This window comes from Pipra filicauda, unplaced genomic scaffold (assembly GCF_003945595.2).
Source record: "Pipra filicauda isolate LSUMZ 115617 unplaced genomic scaffold, ASM394559v2 scaffold56_size3634133_pilon, whole genome shotgun sequence".
Lineage (NCBI taxonomy): Eukaryota > Metazoa > Chordata > Aves > Passeriformes > Pipridae > Pipra > Pipra filicauda.
Genome location: NW_024104720.1, coordinates 1,295,357 through 1,307,373, shown reverse-complemented (window position 1 = coordinate 1,307,373; position 12,017 = coordinate 1,295,357). Strand labels below are relative to the sequence as shown.

At 36.8% G+C, this 12,017-nt stretch overlaps 1 protein-coding gene across 1 annotated transcript in view; it reads left to right on the top strand.

Moving 5' to 3' along the window:
• Window positions 1–12,017, top strand: part of GABBR2 (gamma-aminobutyric acid type B receptor subunit 2) — a 471,821-nt gene that overhangs the window by 220,272 nt on the left and 239,532 nt on the right. Inside the window, exons 4-5 of the mRNA XM_027741022.2 lie at window positions 371–472; window positions 5,866–5,931. Of these exons, the coding sequence (XP_027596823.1) occupies window positions 371–472; window positions 5,866–5,931 (168 nt within the window). The remainder of the gene's footprint in view (window positions 1–370; window positions 473–5,865; window positions 5,932–12,017) is intronic.

Here is a 12,017-nt window from a genome sequence, read left to right as displayed (position 1 = left end):
AGATTTTCCTTAATGAGTCTTTTGCCTTTATAGAGTCTCAAACATCATCTTGGCTGCAACAAAGTTTTTGGTCTTAACAGCCTAGGAAATATAGGAGAATTATCCATCCCCATGGTGCAAAGTGGGAGCCTACTGTGAACTCTTCACCACACATAATAAGACTTCTTGCATAGTATAGCCATTGATAGTAGATTATGGTCATAAAGGAATAGTGCCTTGATCAGATTCTAGACAAAATGGAAAAAGATATGCAGGTTCATTTATCATTCTCAAGATTGTTACTTGTCATCACAGTGATAAATATATTCCATCTGCTTCCTTCTCACTGAATCTCAGTTCACTAGTTTGCCTTTTTCTCAACTTCTGACAGGTGAGGAATGATCTGACTGGCGTCCTTTATGGTGAAGACATCGAGATTTCAGATACTGAGAGTTTTTCCAATGATCCCTGCACAAGTGTAAAGAAGCTTAAGGTATGTGCTGCTGCTTGAGGAATAACAAGAAAGCAGCATTTTTTTTTTCCGATGAAGAGGGCTAATGAAACAAAATTTGTGTTAGAATGACATATTATTACATTCCATTGCATAATAAGATTAAAAAAACGGCATTTTGAAGGCCTGGTCCTGCTTAAGTCAATGAAGGTCCATGCGTATAGTAAATATTTTTAATAGTTCCCAGTAGTGACAATAAGTAAAGAAAGCTGTTGCTAGCTTAATATTTGTACCTAAAGCCCCAATCTTAGTGATATAAGTGTGACAACTCTTGAGGCTTGGAATCAGAACCATTTTAAGGCAAATTATTGTAGCAAAGGTAAATAAATGTAGCAAAAGCATTGAGCCTCTTTCCGTTAGCTTCATTACACATTTTAGATTGAATTCTTTGCTTACATCATCTGCATTATTTCATATGAATTATAGGGTGAAAAAAGGAAAAAAAATATAACAGAATAATTTACCACCTTTTCTTACTATAATGATTTATTAGACTCCTGGCATCTCGTAAAATTCAAACTATATTTTAGCATTACCACGCAGTGCAACCAGCAATAAATTATTGAACAGCAGGAGAAAGCATTTTTAAATGGTGATGGTCAAATCGTTGCTGGCACTAAGTACATTTGACATACAATCAAAGCCATGATCCTGTAAACACTTAAATATCTGTAAAACAGGTTACAAAAATCTTAGTAAACTGTTATTAGAAAAAAAACTCAAACAAAATTAAAGCAAGGATATTGATCTGTGTAAGACTAGACTACTGACGCTAGCTGGAAAAGTTCTGGAGCAAGGTAAATTAAGTGGGCTTTATTATTCCCACAATCTAGAAATGTAAGCTGGAATATTTAAAGTATTAATGGGTAAAGTTTATCTTTATAGGAAACCATTTGTGTCTGCCCAGATTAAGCCAGTTTGCATTTCTTATGTGGGGTTGAAGAGACTCTGGTATGTGTTATCAGTGAAGTCCACATTTTTGACTAACAATAATGAAGGAAGAACTATTTTAACCCATAGATAGTGTAATAACAAGAAAAATTCATATAAGCATATATACTTAGGCTGAAAGTTAGATGTGATTCTAGCTTTTCTGTGCGTCAACAACACACTGGGTTGTTTTATAGGGAAGACCAGAAGACTCAACTAAAAATATATTAATCTCTTGATTTCTTCTTCAAAACAAATTAGTAAAATAAGAAATAAGAAATTATCCAGACAATGTCTTCTTCTTGACTGAAATATAAGGTTAGTTGTCATTAGGTACACATAGACATAATAGGCATTAGGTTAGACATAGAACATAGCTATCCAGTTCTAAATATGTTCATTCTTTTCTTCAAGATGTAAACCTCATGTAGGTAAACTGGTATCTGCTTACTGAAATACCTTTTATTTTCATAAACACAGTTTAAATTAATGAAATCGATGATTATGTGATGGAAAATAGAAAAATCTGGTATGATTTGCAGAAATATATTTTATATTTTTCCCAGTAACACCTTAGTTTCTACTGCATTGACCCCAGCCTCTTTGAATCACAGCTGAAAGGTAAAATTAGGCTTAGAGATATCTTGAAAACTCATTTTTGTGTTTACAGAAAGGGATGTTAAAGGATATGCATTTGTACATCAACTTAAATGCTTAAAAATTCTAAACATGCACAGACAAATTGTATCAGCAATGACACTTCTGCTTCCAACTTTTTTGTGTCTTGCATGCAGGGCAAAAAAAAATTGCAATATATGACTTCCAATTCAATGAAACAGTTTCCATCTGATTTTCCAAGTACAGTAGGTTTTTTGAATACTGATTGAACATGATCTCTCATTCTAACAGTCAAGTTTAATAATTTTAAAATTTTGTGCCTTGAACAGGTTTGGAAGTGGCATCAATCTCAGTAAGTGACATGCACACTAACAGGCATCAACAAGTTTTGCCAGCGTGTTATGATGCTGGGAGTTGACATCCTCTAGTTCACCTTCACCATCAGTGATTCCATAGTTAAGGTCAGGCTCATCTATAGTGCTTCAAGTGGACATTCAGGTATTTAGAAGGCAGAACGTGTCAAAGTTACCCCGCTTTGTGTAGATTTATTGATAACCTCTTGACTATCAGATAAATGGTAGAGAATAAGACAGAGTATCTGAGCTGTTCAATTTAGGTATTTCATAAAGAGCATGCCAAGACATTGACTTTTCCTGGCATATAAGATATTGTAGCAATCCTTCTCCGGAAAGCTCTATAATACAGCACAGTCGTGTTATTCATTAGAAATGAGACAGATTAAAATCTGAGCAAAGAAGAGAAGCTCTGCAGGCTGAAAAAAATAGCTGCCTATTCCAGCATAATGTGCATCACTCAAAAACTCTGAAAAGGCTAAAGAGTGTCTCATGTCTGTGGCTGTTAGAAATGGCAGTGCAGGAGATAAGTTGTTCTTCATCCCTTGGTGGAACATCTTAGAGGTGTTGATCCTCACTGTTTTCAGGGTTTATAGTACTCGGCTGATGGTGCTACCGAAGACACTTTATATTTAGTAGCTGAATAATATCCTCACCTATATGAAAGAAAGAAGGGAGCAAAAGAGTCATTAATTTTTGAGGCTGTGCTATTGTCTTTATTTTTAAAACATGTTTTTGTGCAGAGGCTGCCACAACTGTGGGTAAATGAAATGTACATTATCTTGTTTGAACTTTACTCCATATGGGAACATATGTATTTCTTACTGAGGGGCAAAGCTTAAAGGCTGATATTGCTACTCTAATCTCTGAGAAGAGTAAATATGACAGCTCACCATCTGGCAAATGGTCTAAACATTGGTCTTTTTATATAAGTGCAGTTTTGGGAGTTGCCTTCCCCCAGGATGTTTTTAATCATCTTGTAGATCACCTGCCTAGTTCCATGAATTAAAAACTCTTCTGTCAAATATCTTTTAGCTCCATGCAAGCAATTTACAGCTCTCTGAGAAAGACACTTGACACTTCCTGGGATCCAGTGGGTGACTTCTTTGATCCCTACAAGAAAGTTCCACCGTGTTAACTTGCATCAGCTCAAGAGGGTTGATGTAAAGGAAGAGTATATCCTTGCCAGGAAATCATATTGATTTATAGTCAGTTGTCAGTATGAATGAAGGGCAAAAAAAGTTATGCCCAGAAAGTGGCTGTTGTATTCTTTGTATAAGACTATAATGTGGGCATATACTTTGACCCACAAGCGCTGACCTTAACCCAACTCTGACACACTTCTGTACAGACTTCATTATTCATCCAGATAAAACATCTGCAAGGGTCTTGAGCTACGTCCAGTTGAATGAATTTGTAGCTTCAATGTATCTTATGCAGGATGGAGACAGGACACCCAAGCCTGGCATCAAATGGGTCTAGGTTTATTTGTAATCTTGAATACAATTCTTCAGGAACAAATCTGGGAAAAATGTAGAAAGGATTGCAAAAAGCAGAGTTAAGAGAAAGAGGCTTACTGAGGAGTTCATCATTGCACAGAGGAAGAATGTTATGCATGGAAGAGGAAGAGCTCTTGTACAGACTTTCCTAAATTATTTCCTTCTACCTGTGTTCTAACACACAGTTCTTTGGTTACATGATTTCTTACTGAATTATATGATAATCAGGCGCAAGCAAAGTCTTAAGGAGTGGAACCACACACCACAGACACTATGACTTCAATCTGAAGGGTTTTGCACAGCCAGCGGGCAGCATTGCTGTATGTACACTGTGGGATTATTCTCTACACCCTGACTACAGTCTTTGGTTCTCATAAACTATGAGGCCACATAGTTTACATCTTTTGTTGTTGTTTTTTTGTAAATTGGTTCTCATCATGTTATAAAATGAAATGGAATTTCTTCAATTTTAAGTTTAATAATTAGGTACTGTGCCATTTATTTTGTAATCAAACTCTGCTACTTCTTTTTTCAAATATCAGATCTGCATTTTTATGTTCAGAGCAATCAAGTGATTCAGACTTGGGGTTCCAAGAGTGACAGAACTATTTTTAAAATGTGAAAAATAGAAATAGTAGATGAGGTGGGTTTTTTCTGCATAATTCCTAGATCTATTTATTGTCCTTACAAAAACTGTAATACTATTGATGTAATTTGTGTAATTTGTTTGCTTAGTTTCATATGACCCTGTTAGATTTGTTTAAAAAAATTTAATCCACTTGAATAAGATTTACATTACTTTATCAGTCTGTGGCTAAATATAAAAATGAAGAGAAGCAGGCTTACTGAAAATGCACAGATTCAGAATGAGCAAAGAAAATTGCATTATTTCTGACTTTAACCATGCTAAGAGTGATAATAATTTCATGCATTCAATTGCAGAAGCATTCCAATATCTTTTTGCACTGCCCATCATAATATTTTCTGCTGAATGGGAAATAAACATTGGAATTATCTAAACTAAAAATCTTTGATACATTGATTTAATTAAAACTGAAATGTTTTTCGCCACTGAAATTCAATCTGAATCATATGTTTGTTTTTTCCTTGGAGAGGGAAAGAGCTATTAGTAATTCTAACCAGGTGTTTCATGAAAGAAATGAAAAATTTTATGTGCTCAAACTTTTGCCAAGAACTCTGCCTTTGTGTGAAAGAAAAGGTAATATGAAGTCATAAAAAGCTATCTGTTCTGTGTTTAATAGATGTTAGAAGTAATTTTTCATATGAGAAAAAGGTTAGCCCTGCTTGTTCCTGGAGAAATATTTTCCTGCATATGCTTCTGAATTTAGGAATACTTTCTAAATATGTTTCTAAATATGAAAGTAAAATGTCATCTTTGGACTTCAGTCATAGATTCTTAAAATGTGATTTTTTTTAATCTGCGGAGTTGACAGAGAGAAGAGGGGGGATTGACAATATGTTATAGTGACTGTAGAGAAGATGCTGTATGATTAAAACCTTTAAAAATTATTAAAGCGGCATAATATCAGGGCATTTTATCTCACAAATATAGTTTCTTAATTTTACAGCATTTTTTCATGCGAACAGTGAAAAGCGTAAGCCTTCAGCTGGTTTTAAAATGCAAAATTGTAAAAGAAATCTTGCAAGGAATCAAAAGAATATTTGATATTTTAATGTTATTGGATAGTAATATATGACAAGTAATATTTGACTGTAATATCACAATTTTATTCTAATTAGTGCTATTGCTTAATCATTTTCTTCGAACACCTCAGCTTCTTTCTTTTGCGGTGCTTCAAGTTCTTGAATTTATAGAAAGTTAACTAGTTCCTTATTAATTTTACTGTCTGCAGTTGTAATCTGTGCTAACTCCCTACATGATCTGACTGGCCAATTGAAGTGGTATCTGGAAAGTGACTGTATTTAACTGCCACATATTTTATTCAATCTGCAGGGAAATGATGTTCGGATAATCCTTGGCCAGTTTGATGAGGAAATGGCTGTGAAAGTTTTCTGCTGTGTAAGTAAATATATTTAATTGCATTATCAGAATAAAGAATGTGCTACATTTAAATAAAAAGTAACTTGAGCATAAACATTTCTTCATGGAGTTTGGTTCTGTGAAGATTTATATCCTAAAGAAAGGTTAGACATGCTTAGCTCCATTTCCCTTTCAATAAAATACTTCACACTTGAACTCAGTGGAATTTAGGCATGGACTGCAAGGTTAGCTTCTTCTTATTGCTTTCCTGTAGAGGAATTAAATGCCAAATCGAATTTAAGCATTTCTTTTCACATCAGATCCAGGGAAATACTTGTATACGTAGCGGCAGATACAGAGAACTGCAAGATTTGAATCATGTTTAAGAGTTGTGTTATGGTGGCAATGTCTGGGTGTATGCGGTTTTGCATGGTTAGCTTTGAAAGAATAAGAAATTCAAGCCAGTTCTTATACATTGGAACTCAGCAACACCAGTAATTCCTGCTACTGAAAATGTTGCTAATTGTATAGTTGCCATTCCTGTCTGACTGCTGTACATATTAAATATATTACACAAAAGTAAATTAATTATTTTGTAAAAAATATTTTTTTAAATTAAAATCATATAGTAACACTAGCAAATATAAAATTCCCTATCCTCACCATTTGTTTGTGTGTGTGAATGTGCTGCAAACATGCACACTGTTATTGCCACTGGAAGTAGCAGGATTAAAACGTGGATCTATATTTGTACCTGCCTGAAAAAAAAAATCCCAAAGAGGCAGATTTTAATGACCTAAATTTTGTATTGGTATTGAATTCTTAGTCTAAATAGTCAGATTAATCCTGTATGATCCAAGAACACAATAGATATAATGGAAAAGCAATAATGATGGCATCTAAATTTCAGAGGGTGTTTTTTAGTGTTCACTTTGGGAGACAGTTACCTACCCAAGAAAAGAAAGGAAAGGCAGAAATTCAAAATCTGAGTGCTATGTGTGCCCAGATGCGTTTTGGCTCATACTCAGCAGCTGTCCCAGTTGGTGGCAAAATTTGGAAAGTAAATTTTAGAGTATATTTGGAAGGAACAAAATCTGTTTTCATCCAAAAGGAAATGGAAAGTATTCTTTTATTTTTCATTCTTCTCATCTCTAGGTCTTTGTACATAGATCTTTTTGTTCTGGCATTTAAGCTGGATTGACAGAGATAATATGTTATTTTTTCATTCCTGGAAGAAAGAATAGTCCTTCGCAGCCCATCTCCTCTTCAGATCTCTTGGAACTGGGCTGCATTTCCCCAGCTGAGGGATCCTGGTCAGAATTGTCTTGCAATCCAACATTAGCAAGAGATTGATCTCATTTATGCCACTGCCCCTTATTTCTAGTTGTCTTCCTCTATAATTCTTTTCTAAGTCCACATGCATGTGAGACCACTGAAGAAATCCTAGAAGCCCTTGGAGAAGCAGGCTGTCCTCTCCTCTGCATCACTCTAGTCTGAAGGATTTCGGGGAGAGGATGTCTCTCTCACACAAATGCCCACCAGAGCTTTCTGTGGCTATGGTTTGGTATGAACATGGGAGACATGCGTAACTCTGAGCGGTTTGAAGAATGATGGCTGCTTCTAAAGTACATTAGTGTCAAAAATAAAAAGGTGGATTTTTCTGAAGCCTAGATAAATCTGAGAGATCTTGTATTTAGACTTGTACAAATGTATTTATTTGGGAGTTTCAGAAGGAGACTATATGCAGGAGAGGGCACTTCAAAGTAGGTCATTTATATCTTAATGCACTACGATATGTCAGAGAGCTTGTTATTAGTCATAAAATATATTGTTGACTCATGGACTCCTACAGATATATGTCTAAAAGCACAATAATTTAGATATGTCAAGGTTTTTAACCCCTCTTTTCCAGGTTTATCTTTGGGTAGGTTTCACTTGTGATTCCCTATTATATTTTGCAGGGTGACTGATGTCAGCCAGAGAAAGACTTTGAGTTTATTAAAAGAAGATGTTATTTCACGAGTGCAAGCTTTATTCTTTTTTTTCTGATTGTGGTTATAACCTGAATATTTTTTGCTAATGACTTATGTAGGTGGTAAAATCTTTAAAGTCTGCCTCACTTTTCCGCCAGGATTCAACAGTCGTGCTGTGAGGTTTCCTCAGGATATCCATTCATTTGAGTTTATATAGAATCATAGAATCATTTCGGTTGGAAAAGATCTGTAAGATTATCAAGTACAATTAACCCAGCACTGCCAAGTCCAGCACTAAACCATGTCCCAAAGTACAACATCTTTTAAATACCTTCAGGCATGACGACCCAACCACTTCCTTGTTTCTTGATAATCCTTTCAGTGAAGAAATCTTTCTTAATACCCAATGTAAACCTTCCCTGGTGCAACTTCAGACCGTTTCCTCTTGTTGTATTGCTTGTTATTTGGAAGGGACTGACATCCACATAATAAATGTGCTAAAAGACTGTATAATTCAATGGCAGACTTTAAAAACCAGACAGGACTGGTTCAAGCCGAAGTGAATGTTAGGAGGTGTTTCCTACAATGATTTAAATAAGCTTAGCTATTCATTTAACACCAGTGTCAAAAACAGTAAGCAATTTTAGTTCTATGGGAAATATTAGCTTTGTAATGTCATTTCCACCTCTGTGGGATGAATTTGATGTTTTTCATGGAATAGAAATTAGAGTTTTTTGCTCAAAACCTAATACTTCAGCAATCAACAAGTTGCCAGTAATTGTTTACTACATATAAGAAAGATATCTTACAGAAATTTCTTTGCTGTAAATAAGCATCTCTTTATTAATTGAAGCACAAATCTCTCTTTTTAAACTTTAAAAAGTTTAAAAAGAAAAATAAAAATTCAATTTCACTAGGGCAAAAATTGCCAATGACAGTTTCCTGGCTGTTTGACAGCAACTCAGAGCTTTGCAGCCTACATAGGGCATGAGAGAAAAAGTAGGGAAGATATATGCTGTTCTGGTGGTACAAAGTACTTGTAAACCTTCCTCACCTTTCTCTTGTGTGTCAAAAAATCTTCCTTTAGAAACTAAAACTTGTAAGAATTGGTCTGCATGCATTCAGACAGTTCTGCAAAGGTCCACATATTTCAAGCGATTGTATCTTTTAAGCATCAAAATCATCTCCATTTAACAGAATGAACAGGGAGGAAAGGGTGGTAAAAAGCAGTATTTTGCAGTTAAGTCTTCTGGAACCCAAACACTGTTACTGAATGCTATCAACTGTGCTATCACTAGAAAAATGACTATATGGTCATGGCACTAAGCCATAGAGGAGCTGATTTTCTTCCTTCCTTTGTCTTCCCCAGACTACCCTTCAAGCCCTGCCATGTCACCATATCTCTACCAATGAGCTACCAGCTCATCAAGTGTTTGTTTTGCTTTTTGTTAAACCAAATTATTGCAGAAATGTGAAAATGCAACCAGACTTTCAGTGCACCCATGCTGGGAATGATCCCTCATTTCCAGGATGGAGTTCCTGGCTTTTTTGAAACATTCAATTTTCATCACATATCCCAGGGCATTCACAGATTATGCAGGAAACAGTTCAAGTGCTTATGCAAACAGAAAATTCCAACAGCTCTAATTTCAGAATAGTTCACAGCCAATACTTTCTGGCAACACACAATTTGATACTTTAATCTCTATAGAGCAGGGGGAAGCTACATAAGTTTGTCCTTCTCTAAAAGCACTATTCTGTGTCAGTTTGTGTCCTTAGTGATTTGAAAACTGTCAAATAAAGGACACTGTGTCACTGAAAGGTCTTGAATAACCTAATTGTGTAATGGAAGCTCTTTTATACCTAAGGAAGTACTGCAGGATGGGATTGCTGTTTTCCACCCACGTGGATCTGGGATGCGGTGTTGCCATAGCTGTGGCAGGAGTGGAGAAGGGCAGGGGGACAAAAGCAGATGTGTTTCTGGAAGGGTAGAATTAATGAGTAAGAGAAAGACTATTTCTGCAGATTCCAATTCAGTATATTCTATGGTTCTGTGATTGTGGAATAAGTAAGTGTAGTGGGTTGACCCTGGCTGGATGCCAGATGCCCACTGAAGCTGCTCTCTCACTCCCCTCTGCAACTGGACAGAGGAGAGAAAATATAACAAAAGGTTCATGAGTTGAGACAAGGACCAGGAGAGATCACTTACTGATTACCATCATGGGCAAAACAGACTCAAAGTGGGAATATTAATTAAATTTTTTACTAACTGAATCAGAGCAGAAGAACACAAATCTTAAAAACACCTTCCCTCACCTCTCCCTCCTTCCAAGTTCTTCCTCCTCCCCCCGCCAGCAGTGCAGGGAGATGGGGAATGGGGGTTACGGTCAGTTGTTTCTGCCACTGCTCAGGGAGAGGAGTCCTTCCTCTGCTTCCTGTGGGGTCCCTCCCATGGGACACAGTCCTTCACAAACTTCTCCAGCATGAGTCCATCCCACAGGCAACAATTCTGCACAAACTGTTGCCATGTGGGTCATTTTTCCATGGGGTGCAGTTCCTTCAGGCACAGGACCCAGTATGGGTCCCCCACAGGGCCACAAGTCCTACCAGGAAAACCTGCTCTAGTGTGGGCTCCTCTTTCCATGGGTCAGCAGGTCCCTGCCAGGCCCCTGCTCCATCTTGGGCCTCCCACGGGGTCACAGTCTCCTTTGGGCATCCACCTGCTCCAGCATGGGCTCCTCCATGGGCTGCAGGTGGATCTCTGCATTCCCATGGTCCTCCATGGGCTGGAGCTGCTCCACCATGGTCTGCAACATGGGCTACAGGGGCCTCAGCTCCAGCACCTGGAGCACCTTCTCCACTTCCTTCTCCACTCACCTTGGTGTCTGCAGGGTTGTTCCAATGTTCTCACTCCGCTTTTCTCTGGCTGCATTTTTGATCTGCACAATGAGGTTTTTTTCCCTTCTTATTTTTATCACAAAAATGTTACTATCATTCCTGATTGCCTCAGCCTTGGCCAGCAGTGAGTCTGTCCCTGGAGCTGGCTGGCATTGGCTCTGCAGGACATGGGGGAAGCTTCTGGCAGCTTCTCATAGAAGCCACCCCTGTGGCTTCTATGACCAGGCCACAGAAACCCAATACAGTAAGATATGACATGCAAGACATAAGGTTTCAGACACGAGGACTTTGAACAGCGTTGTATACAAACACATTAAATTTGATTTTAGCTGAACAAAAGCTCCTGTAACCAGTGGCCAAACAAATCTGCTTTGTGCACAATACAGTTATGAACTGAGTTGGCACCACTATAATAGAATTCACAGATTTAAAGCCCATTTTTAATTTAGGTATTAACATATTTAAGAGGTTGCCCTATTTAATATTTTCTGCTATTCATATATAAATCTGATACGCTTTTTGTATGATCTTTGGGATACTTTTCAAAACAGTTATTTCTGAATGACTAATATGTCCTGTTTGCATTCTTATAATTTCCTCCTTCTGTAATATTTTCTGTGAAAATGTTGCCACTTTCCTGTTAAGAGCTCTAAGCTTGTGCCATGTATTTCTGAAAATTGGACTTTTTGTCTTATGCCTTCTATCTCCAGTATTGCTTCTATTAGGATCCCAAGAAGCATGAAATGTGCTGTTTTGAAATGGAGTCTGACTGAAATGTCAAAAGAAAAATATCTAGTTGCAAGACAGTGAGAGAAACATCTGAGATAAAACTTGCTAATTTTATCCTAGAACACTTTTCACAATGAAAAAGAATATCTGTTGTGAATAGATCAGCTTTTAGGTACAACAGCATATGTGTCTGACTAAGAAAGTATTTCTGTTTCCAGTTATATATATCTGTTAAGTATTGAAAAGAGATAACCACCACCTCAGTATCTTGGAGTACAGTGGGCTGTATTCAGTATTCAAGCAGTACAGAATTTCACATGAAGAAATTTCTTGCTAAAAAAAAAAAGAAATCACTAAGATTTTGCTTTATCAATTTACTATTGATTCATACTCCTTAGAAGAAACTCTGCGGTCTCTGTTTTAGCACAGTCATCTAATCCATCTTTGCCACATTGTGATTTGATGGTGCCTATGATCCAAGTTTTCTTGTTTAAGCTAGTCCTAGTTTATGTAGTCTTTAAGTTG